Genomic DNA, 24,376 nt, shown 5'->3' on the forward strand with positions numbered 1-24,376 from the left:
GGGGGACATGGGGTCTGCCTAGGGGGTGGGAAGGGGTGAGGGAGGACAGCAGCAGTGGAACAAGTCACCAGAAGAGCCACTGAAAACACTGTTGGAGTAGCTGGGGCAGGCTCAGGGTGCCAGACAGAAGAGGATGGCATTTATCTCCTCACACCAGAGACCTCATGGCACACTATTGTGCTGCCTTTGAGAATCACTGCATTAGGGACTGGGTGTCTATATTGACTCTCAACCCCGCTTAGGCTCCAGGTATATGTGTAGTACTGGGTCTTCTGCTTCTAGTCCCCGCAGGTGTTGGGAATGCAGAAACAAGCCCCTCTACCTTCTCCTACATAGAAAAGATTAGAGTTGCGGCCTCTTCGCAGCAGGATCCTCTATTTACCCAATGGAGCTTATAACAGATGCATTGACAGATAGGAATCATTACTTGCACCCCCTCGCAGTGAGGTGCATGTGCTGTGATGCAGCTGTAGGGTGCATGGCTCTGCTGCTCATCGATTTCCCACATGACTCTACTTTTCATTTGCTCCCTCGCTGGTGTCAGTCAGGTCACAAGGGCAGAGAGACAGAAAGCAGTGTGAACTCAAGTTGGGATCTGCCTCTAGTACAACAGCCATAGCTGGGGTGACTAAGAGGATTACCTCCTTTGGCTTCTCTAATGCACAAACTTTCAGGGGAAGTCTTTGAGCCCTTTCCCCCAACCCTGTTTGTTATTTGTACTGAACATGGTGTGTGCCAGGTATTTAAGGAATGTCTACACAGGACAACCCCTGCTTTTGGAGGGACATCTGAATTAGCTCAGTAGTGCGGTGCTTTATTTGTGGTAATTAGTCTTACTCTGAGGAAGCAAGGTAGACTAATGTGCTGCTCTGCTAATGTGGCTTTACTGTTGTTCAGTGAGGTTGTTCACAGCTGGCATGAGTGTTATTGCACAGCTCTGTATTGTGCCATGTACACATAAGAAAATTCTATCTTTCATTCCTTCTTGTTTTTTTTTCTCACCCTCTCCAGGATAAGGCCTGTTTTTCCTCCTTTTTTGCCTCTTATTCAAGGTTTCTTGGGGGTAAAACCAAGTGGCCCTTTCCAATATTGTCAGGTAAAAGCAGGCTCATTACTTCCCTAATTTGCTAAGGATAGCTTCTGAAATAGCATGCCATGTATCCCAAGGGGAAAAGATGGTGGTGATGTTGTGTTGAGATTGCACAAAAGGCCTTGCTCTTCAGTCTGGAATGAACTCTGTTATGGTAAGAAAACCAAAAAATTCTCTCTAACCCGACTGTCAGAAAAGTAGGCTAGTATGAATCAGCATGGCACTAGCTTATTCCAGCTGAGGCTGTGGTCCAGTATCTATAGATAAAATGTTCTGCTTACTGAACAGGTTGGAGCTGGTGCTCTATAACAGGGTAAAATGGGTGGATGGATGCTTCTGGTGTTTAGTCAACATTTAATCTGTTCTTTGACAGCTGAAGAAAAAATAGGAGTAACCAAAGACTGATGCACTTTCCTACACTAGGCTTGTGTTGAGTGTTCCAATTTTGATTTCTTTTGACTGTGCCAAGTGGGTACTAAAGGTTATTTTCCTTGCAAATTTGCTGTTTTGCAAAGGTTATTTAGAGTTTTATGGGAATAATTATACTGTACATTACTGATTAGTCTTTGGCAGTCTTCAAAAAGTTTCAGGTCTATGTTTGGAGTAATGAAAATGATTCATTTTCTACATGTTCTACCTTAGTGGCACAGAGATATTGGTAATAAATTGCCTTGGGAAAATTATCCTTTCATAGTATGATATGAAAAGAAGTATGAAATGGTAGATTTGCGATCATTTTTTACAAATCTAAGTGAGTGCTTTGAAGCAAATATTTACTATATGTTTCTGTATAGCTATTTTGAGCTTAAACAACACTGAAAATGCCTATACCCAGCTGATGTGTTTGTAAAGAGAAATGATCTAATATGTGCTGACAGAATTTCTTATTAGAAACATAAGAAAGGGAAAAAAATCAGAAGTGAACGAGTGATTTTTTTTTTTTTTGAGGTGAAGTTCACGGACAACCATGAAAACAATGATATTTGATACTAGGAGTCAGACTGAAAAAGTGATACTATAATATGCACATAGAATGTTTTTCTAAAGTTATGCTTGATGCTGATTAAGGAGAACTTTATTGGTCTTTCATGTGATATAACAAATATCTTTAGTACCTCACTTGAACTCTTAAGTGTATAAAAGAGGAATTCCATAGAAAGTGATGTTTCACCTACATTTTCACCTCCCCTTAATTTAAAATCTATACCAGGGGTTGGTAACATACAACTGGCGGAGCCATTTGATCCAGCCTGCACATGGGGCTTTGGTGATGGTTAGCAGTGGGGGGCTTTGGCAGTTGTTACTTTCCCCGGTGCCTTCAGGGGGAAGCAGTTGCAGTGGCGGGTGCTTTTCCCTGTGCCACTGGAGGGAAAGGTGGCACTGGTGGCAGGGTCCTAGTGGCCACCTATCCTCCTGCCTTTGATGCAAACTGGGTCAGTGTAGCTTGCAGCCTTAAAAGGTTGCCAGCCATTAGTGTAGACTTAGACTAGTTTCGTACTTTTTCTTTGCCACCACACAGGAAGCAATCCAGAAGCAGGCTGATGGTTACACAGTAATCATTCCCCCCTGCCCCGCCTCCAGCATTTGTATTAGGTAGAATGAAGTCTCCACAACTTTGTGTATTGCTTGTTGTCTATATTCCTGTATTGAGAATAAGAATTACAAAAATATGTCAACTATAATTTTGCAAAATTCTTGAATGACAATTTGCTGCAATGCTACAAACTTTGGAGTGAAAAATAAATATTATGGATTAACTAACTCTGTTGGCAGCACATAAAATTATTTTAAAGTAAAGTTTGTAAATATTCTGGTAGTTTTGCATTCAAAGAAATCTTCATATGCACAGATTATTAATGCTCAGTTGTGCCCTGTGAAGTATGTAAGTCATGAAAGGATGTAGTCCTGTAGGATGAGAGAGGCATTTAGTTTTTGTAAAGTAAGGTATTAGTATATTGTAAAGTTACCAGTGTAAATCGGACAAGTGATCCACAAAATGTCAGAAAAAATGCCCCAAGTGCAAAGCAGAGAAACTTTTTGTTGAAAGATCCAAGATATTTTGGGGTGTAATGAATGGGAGGGGCTTGAAGAAATGCTTGAAGAAATAAATATCATCAAATGGAGTGGATAAGCTGTGTCGTAATACGTTGTGGCACAGCTGATCTGCTTTACTGGGCAGAACTGGCCCCTTGTTCCACCCTTGATGGTATAGGACATCTACATCCTAGAGGCTTTCGGCCAACTCTTTCAGTGCCCAGAGTAGAGGTGAGGGGTGCTGGGGAATTATGCTTACCAGTGGTGAGCAGGAGAGAGGAGTCTTACCTGCCTGGCTTATTTCAGCGGTAGTTGCTTGTGCTGCAGCTGCTGTTGTAACACTATGGCTAGGGACAGACATTCAGAAAACCTGTGCCTGAATTGATTCAATCTTTGCAGGTTAGACTAACCTGCAAAGTTTGAACTGATCTTGAGGTGGAGAGACAACCCCTTTTCATTCCAGACATGCAGGCACACGTCTGCAGTGGCTCAGGGTAGAAGCTGGAGGGGTGTGTGCTAGAGCAGCCATCCCTTCCCTTCCCTTCCTCAGTACTGAGCTGGGGAGAGGGGGGGGCATGGCCAGGCCCTGGCTGGATGCTCAGATTAGTCCAGCAGGGAATTGATAAGTGTTTATCCCCCCTAATTCATGTTTATCACCCCATTAAGAAAACAGAGGACATTACCAGCTACCTCTTGATTCTGCCTTTGTCACAGCACAGAGCATAGCTAACATGTGGTCTACTAGCTAATACACAGATATCTCTCGGCCAGACAGAGGGGAGGGCGAATTCCTTCTTAGCATGGAGTAGTGAGAGGGAGGGAGCAGCCTGCAATCTTTGCCAGAGCTGCAGACGGGGAGCAGGGAGGCAGAGCCAGCCCTGTTGTGGAGCAGAGAGCCCCTCCCAGCCCAGAGAGCATGCTGGATGCTGAGTGTGTCTGGTTTAACTTAAACCAGCAAGCGGGCTGGGACAGACCTTGCATAAACCAGTTTGAGCCAAATCAGTTAAGTCTGATCAATTTCGTTCAATGTAGTATCTCGAACCAGTTTTGCCTGTTTCCAAGCTGGTTGATGTGCACTGAACATCTGTTCAGTTACAGCTTTAAACCAGTTTCTGATCACTTAAACCAGTTTATATGTAATGCTTGTCCCTAGTCTATCGGCTTGGGCTGCTGCTGGTCAGGGATGGGCAGCAGTGTGGGCTCCCCAGGGGCTGCTCCTGGTGTCCTGATTGTTTGGTCTTCCTCTCCCCCCAGGTGCAGGGCTGTGCCTCCCTTGGCAAAGTCTTCTTTGAAGGGAGCGGGGACAGGGGCATTCCACCCCCTAACACTCAGACACGTTACTGGGCATAGGGCTGTGCCTGCCTGGCTCCTACAGGGTGGTACAGGGTTACTCCTGCAGTGACAAGGACTCCTGGGGGCAGGGGAACATATTAGTGCCCCTCTAAGCTGGCACCTGGCCCTGCTCATGGCTCCTCCACCCCCACCCAGTTATTCTACTGGTAGGTCCTAATTGAAAATGTATATGGCTCCCTTTCACCCATGAGTTGCCATCGTCTCTGACTAGCTGACAGTGTTGCACTCCCTGCGTCACTGACAGTACATGGGCTTTATGCAGGAATTATCATGTGACACTCATAAGTACATTTAGGTGTAGATGTGGCTATTTTTAGTGTGATAAAGACATTTTATCCAGTGGCAGACTGCCTGGTTTAGTGTAGTGTTTTCTGACATTCTGAACACCTTGCACAGTAGGAGTCAGCATCCACCCAGCAATGGAATAGCTAAGGAAGGAGGACATGTCTTTATGTGGTCCTGATGTTCTTCACAGAAGTCCTAGACTAGTGTTTGTCTATTGACCCAGAATCTGAAGGCTTGAGAAATGAGGAGATAATTGTTTAGTTATGAGATGGCCTCATTGCTTTTCATCAATCTAAGGTTATCTTGGGGGTGATCTTGACTCTATACATGTAGGGCAAGGTGGAACCTGTGCATGGAAGACCTTTGGTTTCCAAGTGGTTGTACTGAGATGTCATGGTTCTGAAGTGGTTGTGTGTTGAAGTAATGTACAGTCTCATTTTATCCTGTGCTGCAAGGACTTGGTAACTTGTTTAATTCTGATTTAAGGTGTTGAAGAAAGGCCTTTCAAACCAATGTGTGGGTTTTGGTGGCAGTGCTGACAGTTGACATAGCCAGTGTATGGCTAGTTCTTCTAGGTGCAGAATGGATTGAAGTTAACTTTTTGCTATGCTTCAGGGTCGTCAAAGGGGAGCATACCAAGTGGATTTCTGCCATTGCCCTTTTTTTTATAAATTGGTTTAGATTAATTTTCCCCAAACTCTTCTTTAGTACCCTACACTGTGGAATTACTGGCTGGATTAGGCTGAGCCAGTACTGCTTGCTCTTGACTACTGTTATGCATCTCTGATAAATATTACAAAATGACTTGAATATGGGATTCTCTCATCTTTATTCCTGATCTTATTTGTGAATCTTCATGCTGCATTGGCCAGTTTATTGACCTAATAAACTACTTGGAGATGGTTGGATTTTGGAGAAGAATTAAAATTGGAGGAGTTCTACATTAATTTCAAGAGAACACAGGAAAAACAATTTTATTTTCAGTTTCTCTCATGTATGTAAAAAACAGTTTAGTTTTGTTATTTTGGGGGGAGAAATAAGTCTCCAGATAGAAATAAATAATTGGAAAGTATTTTTATGTTTCTCTTCAAGGCTGCTTTGTAGTTGAATATTGAGTCCTGGTAGAGCAAACAGGGGATGCCCTAAAGGCATAGCATGTGTTTTGTATCTTTCCAGGTGGAGGCATTCATTAAATTAACACCCTAGTAACACACTTCATGGTGTGTACACTTCAAGAACAATGCACAGGAGAAGCATGCACAAAACCTATTTATTCAGAATAGGTGCTGCATTTTTACAGTTGCTGCTTAATGTTTTGAAAAGTGTTCTAGTTAGGAAGGTAATAAAAAGTTGTAGTTTCTGCTATGAAGAATTAAGTGCTGTCTCCTAAGAAGGAATTTATTTTTAAATGTTTTCCAATTTTAACTGTGAACTTATTTCATAGAATGGACTCAAATCCTAACCCGGTACCTTCGAGAGCAGCTGGCAAAGATTGCAGAATTTTATCATGTGACTACAAACCAAGGCAACGGCTCTGTAGCTGTGCCTCAAGAGGTGGAACAAGCACTGAAGCAGTGGGAATATAATGAAAAACTGGCATTTTATATGTTCCAGGTAACTTTTCCTCAGAAATTAGATTTTTTTTTTTTTTTTGGTGGAGACTCTGCTAGGGATCCAAATTTTAAAATGCATTTGAAAATGGTCACTTTTGTCCGTTTATTTATAACTCACAACTAAAAACTTGCAAGTTGTTTAAATTATGTTAAAATTTTGCTTGACAAAAACCTTTCTATATGAGTATGAAACTATTTCAGGGTTTTTCAGTGTTGAACTGAAATGAACTTCAGTATAAGCAGAATTAAAGCTTGTGATATGCCTAAGAACACAAACACCCCAAACTTAAACAACACATCGTGCTACTGTCTTGCATCTAGGGAGCAGGTGAAAAAACAAAACCCATGATGGTACTTTGTTTCTATGGTGACAAGTGTAGCATGTAAACCTGTATAGAATTGAACCCAAGTATTGGTTGGTTGGTTGGGGAGGAACAATCGGCACCATACATACAGGCTGGGGAACTCCCCTCTTGTCAGCACGGAGGTGGAAAAGGATCTGGGAGTCATTATTGACTCCAAGATGAACATGAGTCGGCAATGTGGGGAGGCGGCTAGGAAGGCCAACTGCACCTTGTCGTGCATCCACAGATGCATCTCGAGCAGGTCCAAGGAGGTGATCCTCCCCCTCTATGCGGCACTGGTCAGGCCGCAGCTGGAGTACTGCGTCCAGTTCTGGGCGCCGCACTTTAAGAGGGATGTGGACAGCATCGAGAGGGTCCAGAGGAGGGCCACTCGTATGATCAAGGGACAGCAGGGTAGGTCCTATGAGGAAAGGTTGCGGGACCTGAACCTGTTCAGCCTTCAAAAGAGAAGGCTGAGGGGGGATCTTGTGGCCTGTTATAAACTGGTTAGGGGGGATCAGCAGGCGCTGGGGGAGTCCCTGTTCCCCCGAGCGCCGCAAGGAGTGACCAGGAACAATGGTCACAAGCTGGCGGAGGGAAGGTTTAAGTTGGACCCCCATGGTCCCCAGCTCAGTGACTGGTGCCAGGCCCATGAAACAGAAGTGTCAGTCCTGCTTCCCTCCTGCCTGCTTGCAGCTAAGAGCTGGCTGGATGCAGGACGTGGGGCTGGGGAGAGATTTGGTGTTAGCTCAACTCTCTAACAGCCCTGAGGCAGAGCCTGCTGCATGCTCAGCTGGAGCAGCTGAGTGCGGCAGAGCTCCAGCGTGGCTCCCTGTGAGGCGAGGCTATTGGGAGCTTGCGAAGAAGCCTGGGATGCTGGTGGACAGTGACCTAACATGAATTGATAAGGTATCTGGTACAGAAGTTCGATGCACCACTGTAACCTAAACTGTTTAAGTCTGATGCCACATTGATCCAGGTCTGTCTTAGACCTGGGTGCACTGTTTTTAAACCAGTCTGTGCCCTGAACTTCTGTTCTGTTTATAGGTATAGATTGGTTTCCGATCACTTATATACTGGTTTGTGTAATGTGTGTACCTGGCCTAACATTTGGATTCTAATTTGTCAAAGAGAGGGAGAGGCAATTAGGGTTGCAGTGCTCTTTAAGATCTTGGGTAGGGGTTAGAGGATATAAATAGTGTAGTTTTTTTGCCCACATGGGCAGGTCAAATTCATTGAGAGCATGTACACCAACAGTGGAATGCATGCACACATACATGTGCGAGTAATATGGGCAGCACATCTGTAAGGAACAAATTTACTTTAAGATGTATGCAAATGGATAATGGTTATCTAAGTGAAATGATTTTGACTTGCATAAAGTTTAAAGTAGTGTGATTTGGTTACATTGTGGATGGTCTACATTGTGGATGTTTTAACAAATATGCAGTCGCTAAGGAATTGAAGCTAGGTCATGCAGGAATGTTTTGTTTTTTTTAAATTTCCTATTTGCACAGCTATGTGAGCCCATCAGTCCCTGATGGGGTTGAAGATGGAGCACCCCTCTACTCAATACAGTTTGTACTCCAAACAAAATACACTTTCGGCTGTTACCTTTTTAATGTTCAGCCTCGCCCAAAGTGAGCCTCCTGCCTCACTAAGGTCCAACGTATATGTTTGTCCATGGCTAGTCCTTAGGTAGTCTTCCTATCATGTCTTGTCTCTGATTGTTAACAATAACAGATGAGTTCTGGTGAGAGAAAAACCAAGGAGTGGAGACAGGTTATGCAGAGAGAATGCTTGCTTCTTGCAAGGCTGAAGGTCTGAAAAGGGAGATAACTGAATGAAATGTAAATGGGCTGGCTTGGGTGTTGAAGCCATGTAGCTACAGTAAAACAGCTTTTTGGGGCTAATTTAGTCTCTTTGGCTAGGGACAGAAATTACACACAAACTGGTATCAGTGATTGGAAATCAATTCAGATCTGTAACAACAGAAGTTCAGTGTACATAAACCACTTTCAAAATGATTGAAACTGGTTTAAGATAAACTTGGCTGGATATAATATTAGACTTAACTGATTTAGGTTAAATTGGTTTATTGAATTTCTGTCCTGGTTTTTCCAGTTTCAAGTTAACTCAGTCCCTGAGTATCCCAGGATGCTTTGCACATCTCCCGCAAACCAGCCCTCTCAGTGTGGGAGGGCTAGCTTTGACTCAAGCTGTCTGTTCTAGCTGAACAGGGTGGCATGCTTTAGCACCCACTTGGCTTCTGGCCTGGGCCACTGCAGGCACATGGCTGCATTTCCAGAGTCAAAAGTGAATGTCCATTCAGTTGCTTCTCCATTCAATCTATGCATATTAGACTAACCTGCAAAGACTGAATTGATTCGGCCTCTGATTTTTTGACTGTCTGTACTTAGCCTTTGGGGCCAATTGCTGGGGTAGGGTTGACACTGGGAGAAAGTTTGTCAAGTGTTTGTGGCTCTTAGTTTGGTGAATCTGAGCTGTGTGTGGACCATTGCAACTTGTGCTGGTTCCTGCATCTGTCAGGAGCTTTGAGTAGCTGTTGATTTATTGCCCATTTTTTTCTTTCTAGGTTACTGGCATTGAATTTTTTTGAGGGATGTAGGGTCTTTCTCCGCATCAGCTTTGTTTATTGTGTCCTGGAGAATCGAACTTTGTGGTGTGATACAGTAACATTGCAAATAAAAGTACAAGATTTTTTGTCTGCTTCTTGCAATTTAATAATTGATTCAATTTAAAAAAAAATTTCTTTAAGGAAGGAATGCTTGAAAGACATGAGTATTTGACATGGATACTAGATGTGTTGGAAAAAATCAGACCCACCGATGATGACCTTCTTAAGCTATTGTTACCACTAATGCTACAGGTACAATACATGTTTTAAAGCTATATGGTTGCTTTAAAAATAAAAGATGCCTTACTCGCGATTAAGATTTCTCAGATAACAATTACATTTAGCTTGTACTTTTCAGTATATTTTTAAAACTCTAATTAACTAAATACTTTATTGCTTATATATACATACGTTATATGTGTGTGTGTGTGTGTGTATATAGATTGCTTTTGAAATGCTACAACTTTTTGTTTGTCCAGATGCTTGGACATTAGGACTGTAAGAACTATCCTAAAATTTAATATAAAATATTTTTTGTTTTTTAAAACAAAAATAAAGTTTACAAGACTTTTTTGCACAGGCAAATGAGTTTTCAAAGAGCCAGCACTGTACTAGAACTCGCAAGCAGAAAACACGGATCACTTTTAGTATGCTAGGTGTCCCTTTCTAGCCTCTGTATCTCAAAAGATCAGAATAATATTGGTAGGAACTATCTGGAAAAACATTTCTGCTTATTAATAACTATGCTATTTCTGTTTCAGTATTCAGAAGAGTTTGTTCAGTCAGCTTACCTGTCCCGTCGCCTTGCTTATTTTTGTGCCAGACGTCTATCTTTATTGTTAAGTGACAGTCCTAACTTGGTAGCTGCACACTCACCTCACATGATTATTGGATCAAATAATCCTCCTTTAACAGCTCCAAGTCCTACTACACCTGGTCCTATGGTGAGCCCAGTACAGCTAGCCTGTTCAGATTTCTTTTCCTGCTCACAACATCGTCCACTAGTTTATGGACTCAGTTGTATGCTGCAGGTAGGTAAATGTTTTCAATGCTCTTTGTTTTCAAAGTTAGATTAATTAATTATGTTTGCAGAGCATTTGGACACTGGCTGGTTTTTGGGTCTGCTAAATGAGATAAAGACTTCTGAACCAGGACACAACTTGAAATCTATTTGATTGAAGGATTAAATCAACCTTAAGAAAGACTTCAGAGGTGTTTGACAGATTATGGCTGTGTCCACATGAGCATGGACATTTGGTTCCCTGGGGACAACTAGCAGTGGTGCAGGAACACCTGTGCCATGTGCCTGCTGGCGTATGGCAAGTTACCTTGGGCAGGATAGGGGAGGCTGGAGCTAACACTGTGCTAGCCCCAGCAGCCTTACCTGGGGTCCTGGGGGGGCCTTCCAGGGCTCTAGCAGTAGTGATGCTGCCCCTTGCAGACTGCCTGGCAGCTGGTGTGTGGCTCCAGCTGGCTAAGCTCTGGTTTTGAGTGGTGCATGTTGCCCTCCCATGTGCCACTCAGCTTTTTATTTTGTGCTGGCTTTTTTGACCCCTGGATATCCAACCCCCTGCTCAGAGTACGACCATCCACAGCTATATCATCCAGGCTTTGTCTACATGGATCTTAAAAACCTTGAAGGATGGGCATTCCACAACCTCTTTGGGTAGCCTGTTTCAGTGTTTTACTATACTCCTCAGGCGAGAGGTTCCCTCCACCACAGTATCTAACCTAAACTTCTCTTGCTGCACTTTGAGACCATTGCTTCTTGTTCTGCCATTCGGCACCAGTGAGAACAGTCCAGATCCATCCTCTTTGCAATCACGCTTCAGGTAGTTGAAAGCTGCTATTAAATCCCCCCATAGTCTTCTCTTCTCCAGACTAAATAAGCCCAGTTTCTGCAGCCTCTCCTCAGAAGTCATATGCCCCTGCCCCCTAACCATTTTCATTGCTCTCTGCTGGACTAGCTCCAATTTGTCCACATCTTTTCTATATAGGTTTCCCTCGATTTTTTCAGTACATGCATTCCAGGAGAATGGCACATAAATCAACTTCACATAAAGTGAACCCAGTTTGCAATAGAACAGATAGGGATATATTCCCACTGCGGTGAGGGAGGGAGTAAGGCTGGGACTAGGGAAGGGGAAAGAGGAGGGGTGCAGTGCAGCCCATTGGCAGCTCCTGGGGCTGCAGGAAAGCAGCAGGAGCTGTGAGTGGGTGCGGCATGCGGGGGGCTGTGGCTCTTGGTGCTACACGCCTCCTGAGAGAGTTGGGGGCTGTGCCGGCCTCTTCCTGGGTGGGCTCAGGCTCCCGGATCTCTGCGCAGGACAGCAGTAGGCTGCCACTTCAGGCTGGGTCTGGCAGCACCACCAGGCTTGCCGTGGCACTTGGTGAGCAGGTTGGGGGGGCTATGGTAAATTTTGGGGTGGCAGCAGCCCCCCTCCTAGTGCCACCACCTCATTTTTGCAAGCAAGGCTGGGGCCGGCCATGGCACAGGGCTCTTCCTGGTGCTCCAGGTGGATGGCAGCAGCAGGGCTGGGAGGGGGTTGCTACTACCCTAAAATTCGCCGTGGTGGTGCTGGCCCCAGTTTGCAGCAGCAGTCTGTTGTTGTCCCACATGCAGATCCAGGGGCATATGCCCCCCAGAAAGAGCCCAGTCTGCAGCCGTCTTGGGGGATACGTGGCAGTAAGAGCTGTGCCCACCTATCCCACACCCCTGTGCCCTACATCCACTTGCAGTTCCTGCCATCTTGTGGCCTGCTGCAGCCTGGGGCTCTTCTCCCTGCTCACCCAAGTCCCTGCAGGAGCAGCTGACACTGGCTGCCCATAGCTGCTGAGCTGCACGGTGCCCTGAACCTCCCAGGGCTCTACTTCTCCCCACTCACCCCAGCTGCTGCAGCAGACCGGGAAGCAGCCGACACCACCTGCCTGCACCATGGCACGGTGCAGCCCAGGGGCTGAGGTGAGTGGGGAGAAGCAGAGCTCTGATTGCATAAGAGTGAATTTACCTTGCTTATAAGGAATTTTGGGTAGAAAAAGGGTGATCGCATAACATATATGGAACCTGCATAAATTAAGGGAAACCTGTAGTGGGGTGCCCAAAACTGGACATAGTACTCCTTATGTGGCCTCACCAGTGCTGAATGGAGGGGGAATTATCCCTTCCCTGAATCTGCTGGCAATGCTTCTACTGATGCAGCCCAGTATGCCATTAGCCTTCTTTGCAACAAGGGCACGCTGCTGGCTCATTCTGTTTCCTGTTCACTGTAAGCCCCAGGTCCTTTTTTGCAGAGCTGCTGCTTAGCCAGTTGGTCCCCAGTCTGTATCAGTGCAAGGGATTGTTCCGTCTTGAGTGCAGGACTTTGCATTTGTTCTTATTAAACTTCCTGAGATTTCTTTTGGTCCAATCCTCCAATTTGTCAAGGTCTCCCTGAATCCAGGACCTACCCTCCAGCATATCTACTGCTCCCTGCCCCCCCAGCTTCAACATGCTTTCTAAAGAAATGGGGCAAAAGGAAATGGACTGGTGAGCTCAAAATTAACAGGATAGATTTGGGTCCTAGTGAAGGTGTCCTGTTTAAACCTAGGTGTGATGGGCAGTAGGTAATAAAGTGAAGAGTAGGTGAAATCTTTGCCCCAGGTCAGTGGCAGAACTTTAGTTAGTTCTAATGGGATGAGGATTTCAACCTCTAGTTGATCTTTGTATAGCACTAGATGCCACAGTCTCCAGGCTTGTCAATCCAGGATCCTTAAGTAGTTTGAATGTCAAAAGAAACAACACTCTTATTCCATTTCACTGGATTGTTTGTGTTAAAATCTTGATCAGAGAATTTATTTTAATTAATGTCTTAATTTTAATATTTCATATGTACTTCTCTTTGTAGCTGCATCCTGAGGCTATGTACAGACATTCAAAAAGGCTGAGGTGGAATTAATCAAACCTATGTGGGTTTCTGTAAGCAACGTAGGTTAGTTTGGGAGTGAACAGAACACACATTTACCCTTTGGGTAGTAGGGGCCAGCAGGTTGGGGGCAGTCCCATCTGCCTCCCCGCAGGCCCTCTCAGGCTCCCCAGGCTGCTGGAGAATGCTGAATGCAGCCAAGAGGCTAGGCCACCCTGATTGCCTGCCAGGTCTGTGTGACAAGCCTCTGTCATCTCCCAGCCCCTGACTACAGCTGACAAGAGGCAGGGCTGGGGAGAGGGGCTGTGCTGGCTCAGGTCTGGGAGACCCAGGGCTGGCTCTGTGGCAGAAGCCTCCATTTCTACTGCCCCCCACTGCCTGGCTGTAGCTGAGGAGGCAGGAGATAGAGCTGGGGAGAGGGGCTGTGTTGGCTTGGGTCTGGGAGAACTGGTGGGGGGCGGGGGCAGGGCCAGCTGTGCCGTTGGCTGGAGCAGCCAAGGGTGGGTGAGTGCAAGTGTACCTCCCTGCAAGGGCGGGGTGGGCAGCAGGGCGTGCAAAGGAGCCTGGGATGCTGGCAGTTAGCAGCCTAACTTGAATTGATAGGGGAATTGGTACTGAAGTTTAATGCACTGGTCTAATCTAAGTTGATTAAGTCTGAGTGCACATCAGTCCGGGTCTAATTTAGACTGGGTTCTGCCATTTTTAGACCAGCCTATGTGCATGGAACTTCTGTTCTGTTATGGGTTTGAATTGGCTTCCGATTACTTAGACTGGTAAAAGTGTAATGTCTGTACTTGGCCCAAATGACACATTTTGCTAAAATTTATTCATGTTTATTAGACTGTGTCTGATTGCAATTAACCCTTGGTGGTATTGTTTTTTAGCAGAGTGAAAGCAGTAGTAATGTAAATTGATCATCAGGGATCCTGGTTTTCTCTGATTTAAAAATAAATCCCTAATTTTCGGCCTAAAAAAGTGACCCCAAATCCACATTTCTCCGTGATTAAAATGAAACACACAGATCTAGATATATATATTAGTGGTGTTTCATTTTAATCATGGAGAAATGTGGGTTCGGGGTCACTTTTTTAAAAATCTGAATACTAGGGATTTTTTTGTCAGAGAAAACCAGGTTCCCTGTTGATCACACATTTATTTAAAAGCAACGTAATTTTTTAACAATAAAAATAACATTTTAATTGAATTTCGTACATCATTTTAAAAAGTAAGTGAATTCTTACTGCTAAGTTTAAACAGAGGTCTCTCTCTCTCTCTTTCTGTCTTCCCCTTCCCTGTCACTTCTGGTGTCATTGGGCTAGAACAGGGGTGGGGAATTATTTGGACTGGAGGGCCACTGAAGATGTTTCTGTGATCTGTTGTGGGCTAGGGGGAAGCACAGGAGTGCTGTTGTGGCCTGGTGTGGTGTGTTGGGGGCTGGAATGGGGAGGCATTGGTCCTATCCAGCCCTGAGCTATCCACCCTGCACTCATCACTGGGGGTGCTGGAGGGTATCCATGGAGGCAGGGTATCCATGGAGACCAGCCCGGGACCCTTGTGGGTGGGTGGGGAGCGGTGTCCAGGAGTAGGGTGGGTGAGCAGGGCCAGGGCCAGGATTGTGGGTGGTAACAGGGCCAGGGCCCAGGGCAGACCTGCAATCCACTCCTGGCATTTCCCTGCCGAAGGAACAAGCACCCATCACAGGGACCTGTGGGCCATATTTTGCGCACCTCTGGGCTAGAAGCTTGGTAGACTACCTCTTGGTTTGTATTAGCTGTAACTCATGTCATTTATCACATCCTAGGACAATGCTTCTAACTACTTTACATTGTTGCTTGCAGACTATAACTCTTTGTTGCCCAAGTGCCTTGGTGTGGAATTATTTCACAAATGAAAATAAGAGCATTAATCCAGGCTCTCCTCTGGATTTACTTCAAGTTGCTCCATCTAGTTTACCTATGCCAGGTGGAAATTCAGCTTTTAATCAACAGGTAGGCCTTTTCTTTTCCTATTAAATGACTGAGATCCACTTGGTATCATCTAAAAAAAATGAAGTGGCTCATGCTCATTAAAACTAGCAGGTTAATGTATACCTATGCTCTTGGGTTTTGGAATAGTTACATGCCAGTTTTTGAATTGTTATTTATGATCAGCTAACTGGTCTGCACCTTCAGTCCAAACCATTCAACATACCTTAAGGCACTGTGTCTCTGAAATGAAGTATTGATAATGTTTTCAAAGTAATGATCTTGAGTGATCTTAAACTGAGATTGTATGTAAAGACACAGCAAATAAAAAGAGAATCATTGCGCTTGTCAGTATAATGCAACATTTATGATTCAAAAATGTCATTTGTGCAGTGCCACTAAATTGAACTTTAGGTATTTATTTGGAGAAGAGGATATTTTGTTAGAGGCAATTAAAAAAAAAAAATAGAAAAAGTTGAACATGCTATACTTTATCTTACTGTTTCCCTAATGTGCACTGTAGGATACTTTATTCCTCGAAGGAAATCTGACACATGCTTGAAATGAGAATTGTGACTTCTCAGCTACCAGCTAATTAGGAACAATCATCTTTTCAGGTTCGGGCAAAGATTTATGAAGTAGAACAGCAGATAAAACAAAGAGGTCGTGCTGTGGAGGTGCGGTGGTCTTTTGACAAGTGCCAAGAATCAACAGCAGGTAAAGCAAGTTGAAATGCAAAATAAATATTGAGATCCTAGGTCTTTTTTTGGGGCTTAATTATTTCTCATTGCAATTAGTTCTAGATGCAAATTTGATATATGGGCACAAAGGAACAAACAGCCAGCATTCATTTCACTTTTGAGCTTGCAGTGTAACTATAGTTTTAGAGTTTGGTGGAGAGACTATTGGAATTCAGGTTTCAGGCTTAGATGCTCTGAAATACCATGGCCAACTGGAGAAATACAACTTACGGAACTCACTGATGGGGGATCATTTCCATAACTCCTCTGCTGAATTACAGGGCTTAATGGTTTAGGGCTCCTGAACAAGCTCATTTACGTCTTGCAGCAGTTGAAGAGAGTTTATGAAGATCTTTTGTGTGGAAGGATGGAGGCTGTTCCAAGAAGGGCTGTGAGGATGATGCACAAGAGCCAGCAAAGCTTAGGGTTTTAATCATAGAGTATGTGGGAGTGCATAGACTTTTTATGACATAGAATGTGCTTGCTTTTTAGTTACATTTTTTACTCTAAAACATATTTGATAATATGTTTTATTAAAACCATGTTTTATTATCCGATTTAGATAGTTAAGGGGAATGTAACAGGTCAAGCAATTACTAAGAAATGTAAGGAATTTGGTTCAAATCTAGCTCAGGTTCATATTGACTGACCAACCTTTCAGAGACCACTTTTGAAATGTACTTTCCTCTTAATTTGTGTTTATAGAGGACAAGTGTTCATACCACAAAATCCCCAACCCAAATTAGCACTTTTGTAAGATAATGTTATAACTGATAACCTTCCACTTTTGGAGACGATATTCTTTCTGCGTCTTTTAACTTTCATATCTAGGGGTCACCATCAGCCGAGTTTTGCATACCCTAGAGGTTTTGGATCGACACTGTTTTGACAGATCAGATTCCAGCAATTCAATGGAAACTCTTTATCACAAGATTTTCTGGGCAAACCAGAACAAGGATAGTCAAGAGGTAATTAGTTTTTTTTCCCCTTCTTTCTGCCTTGCAGTTGTGGGTTGATGATTGTCCTCTTTTTTTCACTGCAAGTATGTTATAAAAGTTTTTGGATAAAAAACTTCATATTTTGTTATTTGTTGGGGGCTGGGGCACATGACTTTTGAGGAGAGGCTGAGGGAACTGGGCTTATTTAGTCTGCAGAAGAGAAGACTGGGGGAGGATTTGATAGCAACTGTCAACTCCCTGAAGGGTGGTTCCAAAGAGGATGGAGCTAGACTGTTCTCAGTGGTGGCAAATGACAGGACAAGGAGCAGGGGTCTCAAGCTGCAGCAAGGGAGGTTTAGGTTGGGTATTAGGAAAAAAAATTCTCACTAGGAGGGTGGCAAAGCACTGGAAAGGGCTACCTAGAGAGGTGGTGGAATCTCCATCCTTGGAGGTTTTTAAGGCCTGGCATGACCAAAGCCCTGGATAGGATGATGTAGTTGGGGATGGTCCTGCTTTGAGTTGGGGGTTAGACTAGATGACCTTCTGAGGTTCCTTCCAACCCTATTTTTCTATGATTCTATAATATTTTGGTGGGTGGAATAACTTTTTGCTATTATAACACAATCTGGTGTTACATGATGTAAACCTTATGCTAACCTGTAAAAGCTCCAGATAAAGACTGATATTTTATAGTGTGTGTATAAGGTGGGGGCATGTGACCCTCAATTGCATGGAAATACTGGATCTTGATTACAAGTTAGCATTCTAAGTAATTTTATTATAAACAAGGAATGCACTGACAAGGAAATTAAGCTTCTATCTGGGAAAAGTTTTTGTGTGGAGATGCTGTTTGAAATATTCCATTGGCAGAAAACAGACTATAAACATACTATTCCAACTTTTCCCTGAGCCTAACCTGCATAAAACAAACTGTTCCAAACATGAGATTTTTACCACTCCTTTAACTCTACTATGAAGTATGAACTTTCTTTTCTACCTAAGGTAACTTTTACAATATTTTCTTCTATGCCTGAAGAAGGGTGCTTGTGCCCAAAAGCTTGCAATTTAAAGTATTTTTTTGTTGTTGCAAAAATCTGGTTGGTCTAATAAAAGATATCACCTCTACCGCAAGTTCCGATTCCACTGGCAGTAGAAATTCAAGGTATAAACAGGGGAGCCTTGCTAGAGCCATCGGTTTACAAGCAGAACATCTTTCCTGTTGTAAGAGGAAGCCTTATGGTAGCTTACCTCTTTTTTATGTTGAGCGCTAAGCTGTTGGCTTCCACTTAACACAGGACAAGCATATATTGGGACAGTTGCTATGAAGCAATTCATGTGAAGTACTGCTCTTCCTTGTGCCTCGGAGTAAGTTTGCTGGTGTGTTTGTACCTTAAAGCCAAACCTTTCTCTGTTATAAGCAGAGATCTGGGTTGTCCATTCGCAATGGGAAAACATGGTAAAACTTAAATTTTCTCCTTTAAAAGAGCAAAATGGGTTAAGGTAGGTTTCCCCTTGCAGGCTAGCAGAGTTCCAGCCTGCAAGGGGCTGAGGGGAGCAGGAGAAGGGCAGACATGTTTGTACACACATACATACACAGGTGGCTGCCAGGCAGCCTGGAGAGCAGCTCCTGCAGATAAGTCTGGGGGGGGAGGGGTGGGATTGAGGCCCCTATAGGGAGGGAGAGAAGGAAGTTGGGTGGGGCTGGCACTTCTGCTCAGCCTGGGTGATGCGTGGGGTCTGGGGCCATGTGTGGCTGCAGGGCCTGGGTGAGGAGTGGGATGGGGCTGTAGACGGGGGGGCAGTGGGAGGCTGGCCTCCATGCCCTGCTGCCCTCCCTGTGGGGCCTCCATGGCCCAGTGGGTGGGACCTGGCATGGCAGAGCAGGGTGGAGTTGGGTGAGGAACTGCCAACAGCCACGAGACCCATGCTGCCATGGAGAGATGCCCCCTGCATGTCTGGTGGCAGCAGAGAGCGCAGTCCCACACTGCCAACCCCCTGCTGCTGGTTGGGCAGGGGGCACCTTGCCATGGCAGTGCAGGGCTTGTGGCGGTGGCACTGAGCCTCCCTACCTGGCCCTGCTCTGCCCTGTTGTGCTGGGTCCCGCCTGCTGGGATGCAGAGGCCCCAGAGGGGAGGGCAGAGGAGTGGGGAGTCTGATTCTGCAGCAGGCATCCCACCCCTGTCCCCCTGCTGCCCCATCTGACAGGCTCTGCTCCGGCCGTGCCATCCATGGTGGAGGGGGAGCTGGGTTCCTGTACCCACTGGGGCCACAGAAGCCGCTGCCTCCTATGGGTGGCAGTGAAGGTTTGGGAGTTGCTGCAGTGGGCAAGCGGGTGTGGATCTGTGTCCTTGGCCCCATAGCCCTGGCAGCTGGGGGCCCCCTGGCAGGGCTGGTGGGGGTAGGAGTCTGTGTGTGGGGAATGAGGGGCAATAGCAGGCTGGGGTGGGGGTGGAGCTATGGCTTGGAAGTGAGGGGCAATGCATGGACAGGATATGGGCATATCAGGGCTGCTCAGCATCACAAATCAGTGTGGGGTTGGGGGCCAGGTGAGGCAGGGACAACTGCACCTGGACCCATGTCCTGATGAGTGAAGGGGGGCAGGGAGAGCTCTGATTTTTCAGTGATAAAAAAACCCAAAATCAGAAGCTAAAATTTATATACATTTAGAATTTATTTTACTATAGTGATAGTACAGGATATGGGAACCCTACCCTTTGACCCCCACAAGTCATGGTCACAAGCACTTTCCCTGATGCCCACTGTGAAGTATGCTGGGCTGGGTGGTCACTCCCACCTCTGGTGTCAGAGCCACAACACTTAACAGAACTGGGAACTGGTTCCCAATAGGCTTGTACAAATAAGGAAATATTCGATTTGGCTTCGGATTCAGCCGATTTGGAGGACAGTGATTCAATTTGGAGATTCGGATCACTGTCTTGAATCGATTCGGCTGAATTGGCTTTGGAAGATTCAGCGCTGATTCGGAAAGATTCGGAGATTCGGCCATAGACTATCGTGAGGAATCACTGAAATACCTACAGCTTTGTAATTTTTTGGCAGATTTGGATGAAAAGAGCAGGGATGGTAGCCACTTCTGAGGGCATGAAGACTGACAAGTTTCAAGGAGATAGATTTAGGGGTTTCTGGGAAACTGTACCTCAAGCTTCTGAAAGCAAAATTATGACGTGTGTGTTAAGGCACAGCAGGATGAAACCAGCCAGGTTGGTAGCCTGTAACAGGGGGCCTTCCCAGTGCTCAGGCAGAAACAGCTCACAAAAGGGACAGAAAGGCTGCAGACAGAGGCTAATGTGGTGTTTCTGTGTCCCTCCCCCAGAGCACTGTGGTTGGAAGGGGACTCAGGGGAAAGATCAGTCACTGGCCAGCCATAGATGTCAGTCTTTCCCCCTCTGCTCCCCCTCCCTCTTTTCAGTTTCTGTTCCCCTGAAAGACTGCCTTTTGAATCTTTTCTGAATAGATTTGGAGGCTTTGAATCGATTCGGAGGTGGGTTTTTTTGGTCTGCTGAGTTGGATTCAGTGATTTGACCTCTGAATCAGGCCAAATCGTCACAGAATCAAATCGGCGACTGAAGCTTCACACACCCCTAGTTACCACTCAGTGCCACTGAGAAGGGTTCAAGTGTTATGTGCATGCATCCACACCCTTATTTTCTTCAAATGCTTGTATGCAGCTAGTGCCATACAAGTATTTGAAGAAAATAAGTACATTTATGTTAGCTTAAGGGCCTTTTAAATGTTAGCTTTCCCCAAATATTTAAAATAATTTGACTAAAATTAGAAAACCATGTTTTTGTGATCCCTTAACCTGAAGAGAATTTTCAAATGATTGTAAACTGTTGCTTGATACCATGTGTAACTGTAGGAGATGAGATTGTATTATGTTGCTGAATAGCTACTTTTCTAGTATTTACTGTGTAGTATTGGCTACTATGGTTTTTAACTGTAAAAAATGAATGCATGTATTTTTCACAGGTTAATAAATGGGGAGGAGTACAGGAACCCTTAGTATGTGAAATGATAATATCTCTGTATTTCTTAGTTAAGATAATCTACTTTGTACAAAGTCTAGGAAAATGCAGTTAGGCCACTAGATGGCAGTTTGTTATTGGGCATGTCTCAGGATTTTATGAATACATTTAGATCAGCTATATTTCATTTTTGCTGTTGAAGAAGTTACTTAGTCAATAGATTTCTACTCAGATAAATTGCCACCTTTGCATCGTGCCTTGATTGTTTTTGGTTAAAGCTGGACAGTCTTTGATCACCTCTGGTCATATATTTATGGACTTGTGCTTGCAGTTCATTTTTAGCTAGAAATTTATATAACGTGTTGCTACGGTGACATAGCATCTTATGCCCTTGTTTCTATAGTGCTCCTTTCATGGAGTGGGGGAGGTTGCCTGCCCCCACTGTGGGCTTAACATACTTAAGCCTAATCTACACATTACACTTAAGACATAATTAACAAGTTAATTATTCCTTAAGTCGTGATATGGCCACATGTACAATCCTTTAACGGCATGATAAAGCAAGGAATACGCCACAAAGTTCCATAAAAAATGTTTAATGACTTTGTGGCTCATACTTATTATGCCATATATATTATGCCAAACATACCATGCATATTATGCCATACATAATATGCCAAATGTGGCCAGATGCTCCAGATGGTTGGGAGATGTGGCCAGATGGTTGGGAGCCCCATCTGTTGACAGCTCCCAGCTGCAGGGGTGCACCATGCACTGCCCGGGCTGCAAGCCGCCTCAGCTGTGAGATGCTGCCTCGGCTGCAAGCCTCCTCAGCTGACTAGGCTAACAAGCATGGGAGTTTGCTACTTGCCGGTGCAGGGGGAGCCTGGGGTTGTGCTCTGAGGCTCCCCTTGTGCTGCCAGTAAGGTGTGATTGGATATGATAAGGAAGACCTACTCTGCCAGGAAAGATCTACCCTGTCGGTTTAAGAAAAAATGAATACAAATGCATTTAATGTGGTGCTTCCATACACTTGTTCTGTTGAGGCTTTTTAATGTCAGCAGAAAGTAATAGCTTTTTTTTCTTGTAGCTGTCATGGGAGACATGGGCCTTAAGGAATGGAGTCGCCTGGAGGGCTAACTGAGGAAGTGTGATATGTAAGTGGAACTAGTGTGGTGAAACAAATGTGGAGGCAGTTATAGAACAAAGGGATGAACAGAATATTTTAAGATAGCAGGGGCAGGGGAGAGAGAAAAGGAGGAATCATAAAATTATATAAATGAAAGTATTGATTGTGAGAATATTATGTAGATCTTGAAGTGTAAACTTGTGTGGTAGAGGTTGTGGTGTGATTGGGCCAGATCTCTGCTTTGTGGAAAGGTTGGGTAGCTGAAAGGGGGAAATTACAGTGACCTTCAGCATAGTTAATGTTGATGTCATGGTGAGAGATGATTAGGAAATACAGAACAAAAAATCAGGGGTTCAGGTGTGAATCAAAATAAGATTTGTGGGAGGCAGTGGAAAAATGGATGGAAGATATCTGGTCAAGTGTGGGAATGTGGATTTTGAGAATTGTAGTCATGAAGATGTTGAAGCTGTCTGAGCAGAGTAGACCAACTGAAATGAGGATTCTGAGGCCAAAGAAGAGTCTAAGAATAGAAACTTTGGGTGGAGGGAGGAGAGGAGAAGAGCAGAGCAGCATCAGATTATCTCAGGATTCAGAGGAGGAGGAGGGAGAAGGAGAAAGGATTCAAAGCATCCAAAGCAGGAGGTAGTGATGAAGAGAGAACAAGGAAGTTGAGAGGTTGCCAGCTCCAAGATCTTGCCATAACAGTTGTGAAGATACTTTTAGGGTGAGTTACACATGCCCCTATTTCACTGGTGTTACTGCACCATCATTTAGTACTTCCTTCAGGAGGTACTAAATGATGGTGCAGTAACAGTTGTAGTGTACAGATATTTTTAGCTTGTACATCTTTGTAGTGATGTGCTATGATGAGGAAGTGTCACTACAGTGATGTAACTGTGGCATCATGATTTGTGCCCGCCAATGCTACGTCACCATAGCGTGCTGTTACAGTGACATAGCATCTCATGTAGACATGCCCTTAGTCTTGCAAGTTAGGATGCATTCAGAATTTTTTTCTCTGACCATCTCCAGTAGTGATCACCTGTTTTATGGAATATTAATACTATATTGAAGAACTGAAAATTTAAGCAGGAATGATGGATTCCTGGACTTGGATCTTACCATAGGCTGTATATTCATAGTCAAATAATCTGGGAGATTTCTCCCAGGTTTTTTCTCATGGTAGAGAAACTTGTACAGAGCTATACTTTTATGTTGAGGCCCTGGAGTGTAGAATGTTTGCAGTGCTGACACTATGTATCTGGGGGACGGTGGTGGTGGCTGTGCACACATTTGTGTGCTCTGCAGGCTTTCTTACTCTCCCTGGCAACAGGTGGCAGCAGTGCATGGAGCATCTCTTATTGGCTTTTCCAGACTGCCCATGTTCAGCCAGTGTTTCTCTGCAGCACAGTGTGGGTATTGTGAAGGAAGCATGTTTTGCTTCTTGCTGGAGCAACAGAGTCCAGCAAAGGTCTCTGGTGCTCTCCTAAGAGAAACTCCCCTGGGAGAAATTTGACCTGGGCTGTTCCCAGGTTATTTTTCTCCTGGAGCAACCTTTTTTTATGCATATATTTTTATTTTGTGTGTGTATGCATGTATTTCTATCTCCTCAACTTAGACCAAGGAAAGGTTGTTTTGTAAAGACCACTATTATAGCGTGGTACAAACCTTTATTTTCTCCTGGGAGAATCTCTGTTCTCTAGTAGAAACAACAAGTGTGTGTGTATTGTATATAGAGATATAGAGGTATGTGTATCTATCTATATCCATCTATCTATATTGATATATAGATATAATTTCCTACGGGGGCTTCATGGAATCAGCAACTGCTGTAAAATGGAAAATAGTTACTGCAACTGTTTTTAGCCATGCTGTATCAGATTTTTAGGGCCCAATTCTCTTCTTATGCTGTTGAGAATCATAAGCAACTCTAGTGAAGTGTGTGTGTGTGCACGCATGCACCCCCCTGCCCATGAGTGTCTTCCTTTGGCAAAAATGAAGTTTATTTCCTACACATGGGGACTTGTTGCCATTTTAACTTTCCATGAGCCTGGTGAAGGGTGTGAGAGCCTGAAAGCTTGCAGAAAAAGATGTTTTTTGAAATTTCTCAGTTGGTCTAATAGAAGGTATCATCTCTGAACCAAGAGTTCTAGATTTTTGTATTTTTTTTGTCCCAGACCAACACAGCTGCCAAATACATCCCATCAAAAAAGCCAGTTGTTTTTAAAATGGAATTTCATAGGTTTATAATATAATCCCTTTAATGTCGTGCTTGTTATAGCTGGGGGACTGTGAATTAGCTTGAATCTGGAGGGGCAGGGGATCTGGGACAAAAGTTCAATAAACTGATTTAACTTAAA

General features: G+C 44.3%; 1 protein-coding gene across 4 annotated transcripts in view; it reads left to right on the top strand.

The window, feature by feature from the left end:
- MED12L (mediator complex subunit 12 like) overlaps nucleotides 1-24,376 on the top strand; it is a 412,540-nt gene that overhangs the window by 77,343 nt on the left and 310,821 nt on the right. For all 4 annotated transcript variants that reach the window (XR_002095000.1, XM_019503138.1, XM_019503139.1 and 1 more), the window contains exons 5-10: nucleotides 6,207-6,376; nucleotides 9,499-9,609; nucleotides 10,119-10,388; nucleotides 15,098-15,247; nucleotides 15,841-15,940; nucleotides 16,795-16,931. Coding sequence is in view for 3 of the 4 variants with exons in the window: in XM_019503138.1 (XP_019358683.1) it covers nucleotides 6,207-6,376; nucleotides 9,499-9,609; nucleotides 10,119-10,388; nucleotides 15,098-15,247; nucleotides 15,841-15,940; nucleotides 16,795-16,931 (938 nt within the window). In the remaining variant the exon portion in view is untranslated. The remainder of the gene's footprint in view (nucleotides 1-6,206; nucleotides 6,377-9,498; nucleotides 9,610-10,118; nucleotides 10,389-15,097; nucleotides 15,248-15,840; nucleotides 15,941-16,794; nucleotides 16,932-24,376) is intronic.

This window comes from Gavialis gangeticus, unplaced genomic scaffold (assembly GCF_001723915.1).
Source record: "Gavialis gangeticus isolate Ggan-Ray unplaced genomic scaffold, GavGan_comp1, whole genome shotgun sequence".
NCBI lineage: Eukaryota > Metazoa > Chordata > Crocodylia > Gavialidae > Gavialis > Gavialis gangeticus.